At 49.3% G+C, this 17,241-nt stretch overlaps 1 protein-coding gene across 4 annotated transcripts in view; it reads right to left on the bottom strand.

Moving 5' to 3' along the window:
* LOC135921169 (protein 5NUC-like) overlaps positions 1–17,241 on the bottom strand; it is a 266,996-nt gene that overhangs the window by 56,142 nt on the left and 193,613 nt on the right. For 3 of the 4 annotated variants that reach the window (XM_065455477.2, XM_065455476.2, XM_065455479.2), the window contains exon 4: positions 6,599–6,784. The exons of the other annotated variant lie outside the window; for it this stretch is intronic. In XM_065455477.2, coding sequence (XP_065311549.1) covers positions 6,599–6,784 — 186 coding nt within the window. The remainder of the gene's footprint in view (positions 1–6,598; positions 6,785–17,241) is intronic. 4 annotated transcript variants of the gene reach the window in all.

Raw genomic sequence — 17,241 nt, 5'->3', positions numbered from 1 at the left:
CACTCGCCTGCTTCTAGAGGGCGATCCCATCGAGGCGTCAGCCCCATCATCACGTCCGGCTTCATGGCGCGTCGCGGCCCGGCTGTCTGTGACGATCATGACGTTTGGCTCACGTAGATCGTTTCTCCCTCCGAGACACCGAGTTCTTTGGTTCGTTTCGCTTGCTCCAGGCGCACATTTCGCCTTTGTGTGACTCAAGAGCATACCGAGCGAATGAGTGGGTGGTGCTAACGGGGTGCGATAACGCCATCGCGTTCCACTCTTGAAGGCAAAGCTAAAGCGTCCTCAAAATTTTTTCATGCGAACACCCCCTGGCACGCTTCGCCCTGCGCGACCCTAACCTACGGGCCACCCGGCTTCCAGCTTCGATCGCCCCGATACCTCTTGGTTGCCCCAGAGATCCTGCGCACCCTTATTTTAACCTCAGGTGCTCTCCTGAGGCCTCTGTTTGCCGTTACTTGTGCCCTCCTAGTGCAGTGCTTAGAAAAAATGCAATCTACTCGCGACTTATACAACACCAGTCAGAACCTCGCCCCTTCAGTCACAGCGATCACCGTATGGGGGCGTCCATGCCCGCTGGCTCACCACGCAGGCAGCCAGCGGCGGAACGTAAGCAAACTCGACCCTACTCCGCAATGCTGGCATGTCTAGGGGACAAACGCAGGCAACACGCGCAAAGAAACCTCCTCCGTTGTGCCTAGGCAGAGTCATATATTCAAACACCAAAGACCCCCCACATTTTCTCTCTCACGCCCGCTCTTACTCGCGCCTGTGCAGAAACGTCGAGCGAAGCGAGAAACGCCCCCACCCCGCTGTACCTACTAGCAATTATAAAGATGCCGCTGGGCAGCTGCGCGCTCCCGGCTGGGCCACTTTACCCTGAAAGCCATCTCCGACGGGTACACATTCCACACTGCGCTGTGTTTTCAAGGCGTAGTTCACCTTGGTTCGACCGGCTATGCAAAGCCCAATTCGCTGGCTGCTTCTGCCATGTATCATCACTGTAGCGTTTTGACAGCGAGTTTCTGCGGCCATCGAGTGGGATGTGCTCATATTGGCTTGTGCGCACATTACTCCATGCTTGTTAATTTAGTTGTTATTCGCGGACAACTTTCTGTGGCTATGAAGGGATAGCTACGTAGGCAAAGCGCGCACAAGTGAGAGCGTTTCCGAATATAGTCCCGCTTTTTAATCCACGGCGCTTTAGGCTGGGGAAGACAATACATAAACACCGTATTCGCAGGAGTTAAATAATATAGAAATCAGCACTGGGCTTAAACGTTCACTTATACTGCGGCTTTTTGCTTCCACGGCTAGGGAAACTCGAAACCGTCGTACGTGGACGCTGCGGCTATTAAGCTTCTGTTCCGAGCAACGAAAAGCACTGTCAAATGCTGCCGAACCACTTGGCGCGGTAACAAATGTGTGGCAGCCACGCGGCTGTAGCTTTTCTTAAATAACCAAAGAAACTTGTCCGCGAGTATAGTATGCCTATGTTTACTAGTTTCTACGGCCGATGCAACTACTATCCTTACTTCGTTTAGCTGTCTACTAAGTTGCTATTACAATCGATAGTACGGCTTTCGGGCGAACATGCGACATTTTAAGTTCTTCATTAATTCATTAATTCATACTGCTAGGCTGCTTTATATGCATTAAGCAAAGAGGGTAATACAGCATTCGATACAGTGATTTGGAATACCAAAATAGTACTGCTTATACAACCCTGTCTGGACAATGCAAACGGTGAACTACGATTGACATGTAAGATATGGCGCTCAATATTATAACATATTCAACCATTCATAAAAAAAAAAGCTTAGTGCCCTTCCAATCTGTGAACAAGGATGAACAGCGAAGCTGTGTATGTGGGCCCCTTATTGGCGAACTGCACATCCGCAGTGGGTCGGCCCGCCATCGCACGATCTTCGGGATCGGCCCACGTATGGGGGGGCTTAACGCCTGGTTCACGTAAGCCGTGGGTCGGCCCGGCATTACACTATCTCCGTGATCAGCCCGCGTATGGGGAGTATTGTGTCTAGACACCGACACGATCCTGGGGGAACTAGGCCTTAACAGCTGCGCTGTAAAAGAAGGGACAAATAAAGGAAACAGAACAATCTTGAAAAGCACTAGCAGTATCGACAAGCTGCCATCATCGAGAAAAACGCCATATATTAGAGAAATTGTCACCCTCTAGATGAAGCTTTACTCGGCACAGTTCAATATGGAAACGAGAAAAAAGAAATACTAGAACTCTGTGCAATCGATTTGCCGTGTGTGATAGAGATTTAAAGCACGATGCACAGTGAGATATTGTAATTTGAAAGCATAAGAAACTAGAACATCTTGCTTACTACAGATGCGTACTAGACGCTGAGCAATTCTTAGTGATCTGTCCATTTTTTTGCGCAGTACGAAAATTACCATAACTATAAACAGCACCCCTTGAGGACCCTAATCACCTTTTAACCTGACTTGCGAGCAATGCCTTGTACTGTCCAAAACGTTAACAAGTTAATGCATGAACAATGGACAAAGGACCTTTCCTAGTTGTAGGTGCCATGCACCAGAAGTAAACATATTTTATTGAAAAAATTTCACCGACAATAACGATACTCTGCAATACGAAATTTGAGCACAGATCTATACGTATTTTCATTTTGCCATATATTGGCTGGCGCGGACCATCTGTCTAGTGCGGCACATATTGCAAACGGAGTGAGGTGTGGTGCGACTATCACGCTAATCCGGGAATCTTGAGAGACAGCGCGTGGGTGACGCGTGGAGGGTATTCACAGCTTCCGCCGCCGACATACCTCCGCTCATGCAGCGTTTTGTTTCCATACAGACGACGCGTGCTATTCTGGCGCCATTTCGTAGTCATCGTGACCGCACAGCCCACCTTGCGGGGCGCTGCGCCCTTCTTCTGACGCTTTCGTCACCCTCTCCTCCTTCGCTGTCCGCCTCATGATTCCGCTACGCCCTCCTTCTCCGCTTTCGTCTTCGCGCTCTCTTCGCTATCGCTGTCTTTCATCTTCTGCTGGGCTCCGCGTTCGCTTTCACCCTTCGGTGCGCTTGTTTGCTCGGTAATGAGGTACGATGCCGACGCTCGCCGCAGGAACTGGTGCTTAAAAGCTGCGCTCTAAGATTCAAGAAACGCTCCATGAAGAATAACCTGCGCATATTAAATGGACAGATTTAAAGCGGCGGAAGTTGTACAACGGTTTTCTTCCTGCAGTGATAGCCGATGGTGGCGTAGCCTGGGGTGCTCTGTGTAAAATGTCATTCAATGAACAAAGAGCAACGCAGTCTAAATGCATCGAAGCGAGAAATTTGCTTCGAAACGTAAATAATTATAGTTAAAAATACATTTTATATACGTTTAAACCACTCGAATGGGTAACACCTTCTGTGCAAAGGTAATTGTAGCCAGTACTTGGTAATTTTTGCTTCTCACGCAGCGTTTCGCCGGCTCTACGCTGGCGGTCTGCAAGCAGGGGCCCAATTAAACAAACATTATGTGTCTCGCGCGGGTGTATCTTTTGGCTGAGGTCATATTTAATAGAAACAGAAGACATAATAAATTTTGTCAGCAGCAACGTTGTAATTGCTAAGTTATTGAGCAACTGGAAGCTGCAACAGGTTGTAAGTAAGAGTAAACATTGCGTAGTCAATCTATTCTTTTCACTACGTTCGTGCCAGGCCATTTGCTTTTTGATGATTCAAGGAAAACTACAGTGCCTCTTAGAAAGTTCGCTTTTCGTGAGTCCTATAACAAGGCTCAAGTATAGCGAAGGAATTGAACCAGATATATTGAAGCACTTACAATCCCCTTTGTGGATGTCGGAAGTGGCAAAACAGATTGCTAGAACTTTTCAAGTGTGTAAGAACCCCAGTCTTCGCTTTCTTTGATGTACAAGTTGCTCAGATTACATACATTTGCGATGGGCTTTTTTGTTGTTATTTTTCAAGGCATTCCTTTTGCTGCGCGTCGCTTACGAAAAGCTCCGTCCAAATTTCCCACGCTCACTTACTGGAATTACCTGCATTCATTTCACAGCTTCTTTTTTTTTCATGAGCGCGTCTCGCCTAGATGCAAGAGGACTGACGTGCAGCCCGCTTGGATCCAACCATGGACTGTGGCTTCAATAGTACTAAGTTACGAAGTAGACACACCGTGACACTGTGCTCAGTAGCCTGCACAGCGGAGTGAAGGGTTCTGCATCTCGTGGCCGGCATGAGCGTTGTGCGAGCGCGCAGTAGTGTTGCCGCTGAGCAACTGTGTGCGCTTCTCTTTTTCCATGGCGAGACGGATCGCATTCACGTGGCGAGGCGGATTACTTATGAATGCGTAAACGACTGCGACATGGCTGAGCTTCCACCAATTGTGCCGCAAGAGGCTGGCCCATAGCTATCTCTGGACAGGCTGGACAGCTGTACAGAGCCAAGACACGTTCGCCCGCAGAATGCTGTACCAGCGATCCGTACTGCGATATAGTGCCAACGGCATTCCTTTTGCTGCGCGTCGCTTACGAAAAGCTCCGTCCAAATTTCCCACGCTCACTTACTGGAATTACCTGCGTTCATTTCACAGCTTTTTTTTTTCATGAGCGCGTCTCGCCTAGATGCAAGAGGACTGACGTGCAGCCCGCTTGGATCCAACCATGGACTGTGGCTTCAATAGTACTAAGTTACGAAGTAGACACACCGTGACACTGTGCTCAGTAGCCTGCACAGCGGAGTGAAGGGTTCTGCATCTCGTGGCCGGCATGAGCGTTGTGCGAGCGCGCAGTAGTGTTGCCGCTGAGCAACTGTGTGCGCTTCTCTTTTTCCATGGCGAGACGGATCGCATTCACGTGGCGAGGCGGATTACTTATGAATGCGTAAACGACTGCGACATGGCTGAGCTTCCACCAATTGTGCCGCAAGAGGCTGGCCCATAGCTATCTCTGGACAGGATGGACAGCTGTACAGAGCCAAGACATGTTCGTCAGCAGAATGCTGTACCAGCGATCCGTACTGCGATATAGTGCCACCGTAACCGCTCAACTAAAATGCCAGATAGCTAACTTTCTGACTTCGTTTATGCTTGCGCAAAGTGCTAGCACATGACACTACATGTCCGTGTAGGGCGAGCGCATTTATATGGGGTGCGAATATGTATGCGATGACATTAGGACAGCGCTTATGTGATGGTGATGAGACATCTTTACGATGACCGCATATGACAGCGGCGAGGAGGCCTACCATGAGACGGCCTAATGTGACAGCGACAAGCAGGGTTGCCAGATTTGGCTACTTTGCGCCAAATTGGCTACTTTTTGAGGCTGTAGGCGGGAAAAAAATTGCCTTGGCTACTTGGCTACGTTTTTGGCTACTTTTGAAATAGCTTGACTATTGTAAAAATTAGATAGAAACTTGTGTAGCTCATATTATGCAGCAACATTAGCAATTGTTTAGGCCAAACCGCAACAACGACACTTCAAATCTTTTCAAGCTTGTCCATCATCATTGTCAATCTGACTGTGGCGCTTTCATTTCATGCAAAGGTTTTTCACACTGGTGACGTCACAGCGTGTTCTATCTTCGCATTGACGTTCGCGTCAGGCCTTCCACCTTCCACACATAGGGCTTCTTCGATTTTCGGAGTTCTGGCAGCCCGCTGGCAACCAGACGGCAGCCATCTATTGTCGGTCCTGATGGGAAGGCAACGTGAGGTGGGATCCTGAGACAACCCGAAGCTGCCCGAAGTTTGCAAAATCGAACACTTGGACAGGTGGTCACGGGATAAACGTAAACATGCTACCAGCATGTCAGCGGCCGGTCTGGCCGGCGCGCTCTCGGCGTAGTCGGTCCATTTATGTGTCCCCAGCATGAAAATATACAGCTGTATTCTGTAATGCGATCACTTTTGCGAAGTTTCGCGTGACAGGGCATCTCACTTTGCAGAGCGTAACAAACGGCCTGCGACGCGTCCGATGCCAAGACGCGAAATCGCACGTAAATAATCGCGAAAGCGATCGCTCGAGGATGCCTCGAGCTTTGACCTTCTTCGAGAAATGTGCGCCAAGATTAACTCAAACATTTACACTGTGATTCTGATTTGTGATAATATTCTAGTCATATTACGTGCTGATCAAAGCGCTCTTAGCTGCAGTCATTTATACACGTTTCTTAATATTTTTTGTACGATCCTACATTTACTAAAAGCAACTTTAAGTGTTGGCTGTGATAATGTCTTCACAGTTGCATAATAAATGAAAATGCCACGTTTTTCCATGCAATGGCTACTTTTCAGGCTACATTTCTGTATGTGGCCAAAGTTGGATACTTTTCTGGCTACGTTCCGAGATTTTTCGGCTACTTTTCACATTTTGGACCTGGCAACCCTGGCGACAAGGATGGTCTGACAACGGCAACATGATTATTCCCCATTGCCCCAGCGGTAACCAATAGCCCGACGCCCTCCTCCCGCCTTGACGCATCGTCGGACGGGCGGACAGGATTGCACTCATTCATAAGTAGCTACCTGCCTACCGCAAACTGCCTGTTAAGAGATAACATATATGCCGCAATAAACATTAAAAATTCTTACCTGTGTACAAAAACGTGTTCGTGTGTCCACCGATAATAAGATCGAGATCAGGGCATGCGGCTGCAATTTTTTGGTCAACATCGAAGCCAACGTGACTTATTAAGAAAAATATATTTATACGTTGCTGCTTGAGACGGCGAATTTCGTTGTTTATACTCTCAATTTCTGGTAGTATCCTGATGCGACCTGCGAAACATGAAGCGAGAAAATGGTTATATTGCGACATGCTGAAGGACCCGATTACACTTTTTAAGTGGCGTTCAGGAAAGATATAAAATGTTTTCATCCGCAGTAAATAACAATAATATATACTTGCAGTAGCCGTGTGCAGCATTAAGGACGGTCGGGACCGCGCCGCGTGCAGGGCGATCACATAATTGCATAAACCTTCGTTATTGTTGCAGGACTTTCCCGCCTCCTGAAGAAGGCGTTCAGCAAGACAACTCAGACGACGATCGGAAAAAAAGGTTCGTGGTCTTTACTGACCTGCCATCTTGACTGTGGCTTCCCTGTTTATATATTGTCACCCAGCTATTACAACTAAAACAGTTTACCACCGACAGAGAGGCAAAGAAATGTCGGCCTTCGTGTCTTCCACCGCCAGCCTCCGGTCACGCTCGATGACCGCATTGCTCAGCTCTGACGTGACAGCACAACTCTGGGCCGTCCAGCGAGCCGAGGAACCGCTTCGAGACAAGGTCTCGGAACCGCGTCCGCGGCGGGTGCCCAGACCCACTAAAAAGACGCCGGACTCAAATCTTGTTGATTTGAAATAAAAGTTTATTCTCGATGGAAGGGGCAGCGCCTAAACCGCCGCCTCAGAAGTAAGATCTTCAAACTGAGCACAGCCATCGAGGAGCATTGTCAAATCCTCAGCCGGCAACAATGGACTGAGCTGTGTAACACGGTGGATGCACAACTTCATCGCCCTTCCTCGTGGAAACTCCTCAAATATCTGCTTGATAATACCACCACCCGCACCACCCAACAGGATCGGCTGCAGAAGCTCCTTTATACGGAGACCCTTAAGCAAGGTCCACAACAGGTACTTGACTACCTCTGCACCAGATATATCGCCAGGGGACAAGTCAGTCCACACAGCAATTCCATCGGTAGCCCGAACCCTACACTAGACGCCGATTTCAGCGTATCTGAAATACATGCCGCTCTACGCAAGCTTAATGGTCGTTCTGCTCCAGGGCCAGACGGGGTCACTAACAAAAGCCTTCGCAATCTCGATGACGAATCCGTGTCCCATCTGACTGACTACATCAACCATTGCTGGCACAGTGGTGCCCTTCCAGCCGCCTGGAAGACTGCCAACGTTATCCTAATCCCAAAGCCTGCCAAACCATCTAGCCTCAATAACTTAAGGCCCATCTCCCTCACTTCATGCGTAGGCAAGGTGATGGAACACGCCTTCTTAGCACGCATCAACAGTCACCTCGAGGACAACTCTCTCTATCCCCCCACCATCATTGGATTTCGCCCTCACCTTTCTACTCAAGACGCTATTTTGCAGCGCAAACATCAAGTGGTAAACGATCGTTCCCGTAACATGAAAGCCATTCTCGGACTCGACCTCACTCAAGCCTTTGATAACATTTCCCATGCAGCTATCCTTGACCAGGTCTCCAAACTCCAGCTGGGAGAGCGAGCCTACAATTACATCCGTGACTTTCTCTCCAATCACACGGCTACCCTCTCGGCCGGGGATTTACGATCAGACCAGCTTCTCCTTGGCAGCAAAGGCACCCCGCAAGGTTACGTTATCTCTCCCATTCTCTTTAACTTAGTCATGATTGGCTTTGCCAAGCAACTACAGCAAGTCGACAATATCAACCATACCATCTACGCCGACATCACCATCTAGTCGTACCGAGGCAGTGATGGTCAAGTGGAATCAGCCCTCCAAACGGTGATTGACACGGTTGAAGCCTATCTCCAAGGGACTGGACTGCGCTGTTGCCGGCTAAATCGGAGCTTCTGCTATACAAGCCCATTCAGCGGGGTCGCCCTGCCAAACACCAATCTTATCGCCGACCCTGTGACGCCATCACCCTACGCCTTCAAGATGGCAGTCCTATCCCACACGTCCCTAGTATCCGGGTTCTCGGTCTCACCATCTCTACCAACGGCTCCAACGCCTTGGCTCTCAACAAGATCTGTGCCCAATCTCAAAACACCCTACGACTTCTTAAACGTATATCTAACCGACGAGGAGGACTCAAAGAAGAAAGCCTTCTCCGACTCGTCCAATCCTTTGTCATATGCCACATTACCTACGTTGCTGCGTACCTCAACTGGTACCGGGCTGAGCAGAACAAGCTCGACACCCTCATACGAGGGGTCTACAAGCAAGCACTTGGGCTCCCGTATTGCACCAGCACTGAACTCTTCTACCAACTGGGAGTTCACAACAACCTTTCTGAACTCATTGAAGCCCAACAACGCTCTCAGCTTGAACGGCTCACCCATACTGAAACGGGGCGCTTTATTCTGCCCACGCTTGGTTTCACCTACCATCAGCAAAAGGGCCCCAAACAACCGATCCCGACCGATATCCGTAGCTGGATCTACATAGACCCTATCCCTAGAAATATGCACCCTGAATATAACAGGGCCCGGCGCCAAGCTCGGGCCGGAGCTATCACAAAAGCCCTTGCCAACGTACCTGGTGTCACATTTGTTGATGCAGCCCAATACTCCCATGGCACACGATTCGTGGCCGTCGCCACACGCGATGGAGCCCTACACCATGCCTGCAGCGTCACTACCCCCACTGCAGAGATGGCTGAAGAAGTGGCCATCGCCCTGGCCACTTTAGATCCCACCTGTCACACCATAGTGTGTGACTCTCGCTCAGCCGTTACTAACTTCAGCAAAGGGCGTATTTCTCCCCAAGCTCTTCGCATCCTCTGCCAGGCACGACACTCTAACGACAGCATAATCTCCCTAACATGGATCCCGGCCCATGCGGGCCCTGTCCACCCACACCTCCCCAATTTCAACGAGGTCACCCACTCCATTGCGCGAGGCCTAGTCAACCGCGCCGGAGTCACTGGAGATGAGTTGGACACCAGGGACAGTCTGACAACTTATAACGATCTCGTTAAGGCCTTTTACCTGAGTCGCCGAATCTTCCCCCCACCTCACCCAAAGTTCAGCCGGGCGCAGGCAACCACCGTGCGTCTACTACAAACAAACACGTACCCTTCACCCGCCCGCCTCCACCTTATCTTTCCGGACGTCCACACTACCCCCAACTGCTCGTGCTGTGGAATTCGCCCGGCTACGCTTCCGCATATGCTATGGGAGTGCCCAGCACAGTACGCACAGACTATCACCACGACTCTCTCGTCGAGGTTGCATGAGGCTCTTCGGAGCTCTGCCCTCGACGACCAAACCTGGGCGCCCCAGCACGCCCGCGAGGCGCCGGCGAGGCAAGCCCTCGACGTCCCTTCGTGGGAGGCGTAGGCCCGGCCATCATAAAGTGCTGGTTCTACAATAAAAGTGTATTCCTCCTCCTCCCTCTCTCTTGCGATGGCTGGCCCTCAGAGAGCGCGCGCGCAACCACGAACTTCGTCGTTCTCGCCTTAAGGGTCCCGTGTCATCACGTGCAAACTTATTTTGCGTCATTGCTCCCCTCTCAAAAGCGACCGGCCCGGTCGCTTCAAGGGCAGCGGGCGCGCACTATGGGCAAGAGTGCCAACATGAAAAGACAAAAAAAAAGAAACATACAGGAATGTACACAATGCTGAAGCGGTTTGTGAGGGTCGCTTATCCCTCGCGTGCGTAGTACGGCTTCATCCGTACTACGTGGGCGACTTCAGCACAGAAATGGCGTCGGTTTGAACCAGGATCAGAGCTTTGAGGCACCACCTCGATGTTCACATCACTGAGCCGGCGTACAACTTCATCGGGATCGAAATAGCGGCGCAACAATTTCTCTGGGTGTACGGTGTCGGATAGGTGTCCCCACCCACACGCGGTCACCTGGTAAGTACTGGACATTCCGTCGGGTCCGTTTGTAACGGTAGGCGTCGGTATTATGCTGGGCGTGGATGCGATTCCGAGCAAGCTGGCGAGCTTCCTCGGCTTCCTCGACGAAAACTTCAGTGGTGTAATGCCTTGTGGCTCCGTGGTCTACCAGGAGCATGGCATCTAAGGGTGTTGTAACGCGACGTCGGTAAACAAGCTAGAATGGTGTAAACTCGGTGGTCTCCTGCACACCGGTATTGTAAGCAAACGTGACGTATGGCAAAACTTCTTCCCATGTTTTGTATTCTACATCAATGTACATGGAGAGCATGTCGGCTAATGTTCTGTTTAAGCGCTCTGTTAAGCCGTTAGTTTGGGGATGATAGGCTGTGGTCTTTCGGTGGTCGGTGTGCGTCAGCGTGACTACTTGTTGCAATAACACCGCTGTACACGCTGCACCGCGGTCAGAATGAGTACAGCGGGTCCACCGTGACGATGCACGATGTTGTGGAAGAAGCTGGCGACTTCAGCAGCAGTTCCCCGTGGCACAGCTTTCGTCTCCGCATAGCGAGTTAAATAGACAGTTGCCGCAATTATCCGCTTATTTTGCAAGGATGACGTAGGGAACGGCCCAAGAAGGTCCATTCCCACTTGCTGGGACGGCGCCGTAGGCGGATACAAAGGTTGAAGGAGGCCGGCAGGCTTGACGGGTGGAACTTTGCGCCTCTGACAGTGACGGCACGTTCGCACATAGCGCTGAACCGACGAAAATAGGTGTGGCCAATAGTATTTTTGCCGTATGCGCGCTAATGCGCGCTAAAGAGGATAAGGTGACGCCTAGATATTTGTATGTTTGAACTTGTTCGACAGTGGAGTGGGAGATTAGGTATGAGAATGATAGGGGATTAAGTTTGCGATGAAAGGAAACGAGCTTGCATTTAGTAGGATTAAGCTTCATTAACCAAAGATCACACCACTGTTGTACAAGGTTAAGGTCATGTTGGAGTGTAGTTTGATCAGAAATCTTTGTAATTGTGCGATAGATGACACAGTCATCGGCAAATAAACGGATATGGGAGGATACATGTACAGGCAGGTCGTTAATATATATGAGGAATACGAGGGGTGCGAGTACAGATCCTCGGGGGACGCCGGATGTTACAGGGAGGGAGCTGGAGCGACTAGTTTTAATTGAAACAAACTGGGAGCGTTTGTTCAGAAATGCTACGATCCATGCGAAAACGTTAGGGTGCAAATTCAGCTGGGAGAGTTTTAGTATAAGGCGTTTGTGTGATACTGTGTCGAATGCTTTAGCGAAGTCGAGAAAGATTGCATCAGTCTGAAGGTTGAGGTCGAGATTAGAGTGTAGATCATGAAGAAATATGACAAGTTGGGTTTCACAAGATAAAGATTTACGGAATCCATGCTGGGAAGGATGAAAAAAATTGTTAGTGTCAAGGAAGTGCATAATGTGAGAGTATATGACGTGTTCCATAATTTTGCATGGAACGCTTGTTAGAGAAATGGGGCGGTAATTTAGCAGGGATTGTTTGTAACCTGATTTGTGGACTGGAATGACCTTGCCCTCTTTCCAGTCGTCTGGTAAGATTCCTGTTTCAAGTGAAAGTGAAAATAGCATCGAAAAATGCACTGCAATAATTTCTTTAGTATTTTTTAACAGTTTTGAGTTAATGTCGTCGACACCAGCCGATGATGAAAGCTTTAATTTGTCAATGAGGGATGAAATGCCAGCGACAAAAATTTCAACAGGGGCCATCATTGGCAGCGTCGCAGTAGGTGGCGTAGGAAGAGGCAAGTCGGCTTCTTCAGTGAACACGGATGAAAACGCGATGTTAAAAGTGTCAGCACAAACAGCGTCGCTCATAATTTCGTCTTTATCGCTTGAAAGTGTGATGTCATGTGTTTGATGCGGGTTAATGACTTCCCAAAATTTTCTAGGGTTAGTTTTTAGAATTTTAGCTACGTCGTTATGATAAAATGTTTCTCGCGCTTTCCGAATTGCGTGTAATAAGCGTCTTCAGCAGAATGGTACCTGTCCCATGCACTCGGACTTCCATCACATTTCGCAGTACGAAAAAGGCGCTTTTTCTTATTTTCGAGTCTTTTTAAATTTTTACAGTACCATGGTTTTTTTTATTACCATGGTTTATGTTTATTTTTACGTCGGCTGGCCCGTACGTGCACAGAGGTAAGCTCGGCTGAACTACTCGCCGGGTTTAGGTCGGGGGTATGCCCCGGAGATCTTAACACCAACCGTACCCCGCGCCTCCACCAGAAATGGCACCCAGCTATTACAACTAAAACAGTTTACCACCGACAGAGTGGCAAAGAAACGTCTGCCTTTTTGCGATGGCTGGTTGTTGTTGTTGTTGTTGTTGGTTGTGTGGTCCTCGGAGAGCGTGCGCGCAACCACGAACTTCGTCGTTCTCGCCTTAAGGGTCCCGTGTCATCACGTGCAAACTTATTTTGCGTCAATATTTTGTAAATACAATTTGGTCTATTCTTTATCTTCCTCGGATTTTTGGTGGAGGTACTGGGTACGAAGTTTTTACGACGGAGTTCCGCAGCAAGCGTCGCTTGGATTTGTTTTTTCAGAATGGAAGACGCGGCCTCCGCTTTAGCGGCGCCAAGGTCAGCATTTGTTCTTGCGCTGCAGAGAGACGCAGGCACGCCTTCCGGTACTGAGGAAGTCAATATTGAACACTGGTTGGCCATCTACGAGCTTGTAAGTAAATATAACTGATTGGACGATACGGTCATGCTTGCGAATGTCATTTTTTCCTCACACGGAGCACCAAATGTTTGGGTCCGGAACCACGGCGCTGAAGTCGGAAGCCGGGATGCACGCAAGCAAAATGTGCGTCATCTGTTCAGAAAGGGCATGGGTCGTACGACCACATGTAGCGAAGAAGGCGCTGGCGTCACGTGCCCAAACGTCTACGCAGTCGCGCCTTTCATACATGCAAGACGTGCTGGCCCTTTGAAGCAATGTGGAAGGCGATATGTTAGAATCTCACAATATGGGAAATGGTTTAAAAGGAAAAGCAGATGATGCATTTAGTCTACTCATTTGCAAAGACTGCGATACGGTCGACGCCAGCATGCGGCAGTGCAGGCGTTCTGAGGATTCCAAAAGCCTCTGCATGGCCCATCATTTTGTGCGACACCTCCCAACATCATCGCAACACAGTAGGGCGATGACGAACTTACTTGGCCATACCTTGTCGGTCATTACGGACCACAGTGCACTGTGCTGGCTTTCGTTCCTCAAAAACACGGCTGAGCGAATTGGTCGCTAGGCAATAAATATTGAGGTCTACAGTCTTGATGGCCTCTACAAGTCGGGCGCCATTCACCAGGGCGCCGATTACCTATCTTGTCCTCTCGTCAATCCTCATGATTCTAGTGCCCATACTTTCGGCACGTGGGTCTTCGCCATCTCCGACGAGTGACATACGCAATCAACAGCTCAGCGATGGAAACTAGTGCTCCATCATGGATCCTCTATGCCCTAATTTCTCCGATCTGTCCCTCCACCTGTTCGTGCACCCCGACAATATTGGCTCCCATCGCAATTTCAACTCAGACGATCACGAGCTTCTGTTTGTAGTACCTATTACCCTTCATTCCAGTCTTGCCGCCAGTCTTCCCCACGACGCCTTAACAGCATCGTACTATTTCGAAAAATTAATCTGCAGAAAACTAAAGTAATGTTTAACAGTCTCGGAAGAGAACAGCAGTTTACAATAGGCAGCGAGGCACTGGAAGTCGTAAGGGAACACATCTACTTAGGGCAGGTAGTGACTGCGGATCCGGATCATGAGACAGAAATAATCAGAAGAATAAGAATGGGCTGGGGTGCGTTTGGCAGGCATTCTCAGATCATGAACAGCAGGTTGCCATTATCCCTCAAAAGAAAAGTGTATAATAGCTGTGTCCTACCAGTACTCACCTCCGGGGCAGAAACCTGGCGGCTTACGAAAAGGGTTCTACTCTAATTGAGGACGACGCAACGAGCTATGGAAAGAAGAATGATAGCTGTAACGTTAAGGGATAAGAAAAGAGCAGATTGGGTGAGGGAACAAACGCGAGTTAATGACATCTTAGTTGAAATCAAGAAAAAGAAATGGGCATGGGCAGGACATGTAATGAGGAGGGAGGATAACCGATGGTCATTAAGGGTTACGAACTGGATCCCAAGGTAAGGGAAGCGTAGCAGGGGGCGGCAGAAAGTTAGGTGGGCGGATGAGATTAAGAAATTTGCAGGGACGGCATGGCCACAATTAGTACATGACCGGGGTTGTTGGAGAAATATGGGAGAGGCCTTTACCCTGCAGTGGGCGTAACCAGGCTGATGATGATGATGATGATGATGATGACTATTTTGAACATACCATGGCATGTGGCGTCGGTTCTCCTGGCCAGGCTCTTACCGTTGTGTGCCCCAGTATGTAGATGGTTGTGAGCTCTGCCAATGCCGCAAGCGTTCGTCCTTGCTGCCGGGTCGCACACTTCATCCTATAGACATTCAAACTTTTCAGTTCTAGCACATCACTCTTGATTTATTTGGGTGATTTCCGACGTCTCTTACCAGGAAAAATGGATGGCCGCAGCTACTGACTACGTGATAGGACACGTCATCACATGGGTACTGCGACACTGACGTTACAGACTTCCTGCTTCATGACGTCATCGTTCACCATGGCGCACCACGGCACTGCTGGCCGAAAGCGGTGGAGTCTTTGTTTCACAAGTGAACGATATATTTCACTCGTGTTCCGCACACCACAAGCTTACCACCGTATGCCACTTGCAGAGAAAGGGGCTTACAGAACTCCTTAGTGGAGAGCTCATTGCGATGCTATCCGTGCACGTTTCAGCCAATCACCGTGATGTGGACGAAAGCTGGCTACGTGTGAAATTCGCGTAAAACTCTTCCGGCCAAGCTGTCACCCGATTTTCTCCGTTCTGCCTCTTGTTTGGTCACCACCCGACATAGGACATTGCCTTTTTGAAACACTGCTTCCATCAGCTACGCATGCTTCTAATAAATCTACCCGTGACGCTACATTTCGTCCTCAAACGGCTCGTCTCATTGCACGGGACCGTCTCGCAGCCTCGCCGCTGACTCAAAAGACCCGTTACTATAGCGACCACAGAACCGTTTACTTCAAATCAGGCTCTTTCGTCCTTTTTTGGACCCCTTGCCGCCACTTCGCCCTGTCTTGGAAACGTGTTTCGCAATACTCCGGGTGATAAGCCTTTACGCCAGTTAACCGAGATCACATACGACGTCGTCCCATTGGATGGTCGCTGGTCAACTTCATTGCCCTACACCGTCATTGCGCATGTGTCCCGTATCAAGCCATACGTTCCCACCCACAGCCCTTTCGCTTCTCTAAGCACCGAGACGGAGCTCAGACCTACGGAGGAATTCTGAAGAAAGCGCTCGACAAGTAACGACTGGCAAGTGACGATTGGAAAACAACATTCATGCTTGTTGCGGATCTGCTAAATTGGCTGTGGCGTCTTCGTGTATATTGCCACCTGGTGTTATGAGCCAGCGACCATTCAGCAATGCGTGCTCAGCAAAACGGCGAAGAAGACAACGAGGTCAAGGATCCGGCGCCAGCTGGAGAACCGTCGCTTAGTGCTTGGCATCTTTCGTCTCTGGCTGCTCGTACTGTCACTTAGTCTTATGTTAGCGCGTGACAAACTGGTGGAGGTGCGGGGTAAACTAATCTATGCACAACACCCCTCTGAGCAGCAGGAGCTCCAGCCCCGTACCGGTGGTTACGCCTGTACACCGCGCCAGCAGAAGAATCCGTGTACAAGCCCCTGAGTTTGGACTCCTCGCAGAGAAAATGGCAGCTACGACCACGCCAACAGGTATGGAAGGCCCAAGGCCGATTCAGTGTACGCTACTGAATCCGCGAACGCCAAATCTCTTCCATGGCGCCATACATGAGGATGTTGAAGATTGGCTGGTCCACTATGAACGTGTTGCCACGTTCAACAAGTGGGATGACGCAGAGAAACTGAAAAACGTATCATCATCATCATCATTTATTGGACCCTTAAGCACCCTTTACAGGGTATTACATAAGGGGGGGGGAGTCATAGATATACATAAGTCAAAGATGTTACATCAAGAATGAATTGAAATAGCGCAGGTTAAGAAATGCAGCAACACAAAATAGGAGTACAGGCAACTTCAAATGCAACAACACTTGGAATGAAAGGAGAGATTGTTCAATTGTAGTTTCCAAAATGTGAAAGCAACCGCTCTTTAAATTCTTCAGGATCATGCTCCCTGACAATTGCATCTGCGAGTGCATTCCATTCCTGGATTGCTGTGGGTAAAAATGATTTATTGAAGGCAGAAGTTGATCCATACAGGCGCTGTAAACTGAGTGAATTGAACAGGCGTCGTGACGAACGTGCTGGCGGTAGAAGTGATTCGCGCAGATGTTGAAAATGGTAGTACAGCTTGTGGAATAAGCATAGACGTGCTTTCTTGCGTCGATAGACTAATGTGGGTAAATTGAGCGATGACTTAATACTACTGATACTAGTTTTGTGGTCATAATTTGAACATATGAATCGAGCAGCACGGTTCTGGACCGATTCTATTGCATTGA

This window comes from Dermacentor albipictus, chromosome 8, assembly GCF_038994185.2.
Source record: "Dermacentor albipictus isolate Rhodes 1998 colony chromosome 8, USDA_Dalb.pri_finalv2, whole genome shotgun sequence".
NCBI classification, from domain to species: Eukaryota; Metazoa; Arthropoda; class Arachnida; order Ixodida; family Ixodidae; genus Dermacentor; species Dermacentor albipictus.
Note: the sequence above shows the minus strand (reverse complement) of the source record. Positions and strands in the feature narration are given on the sequence as shown.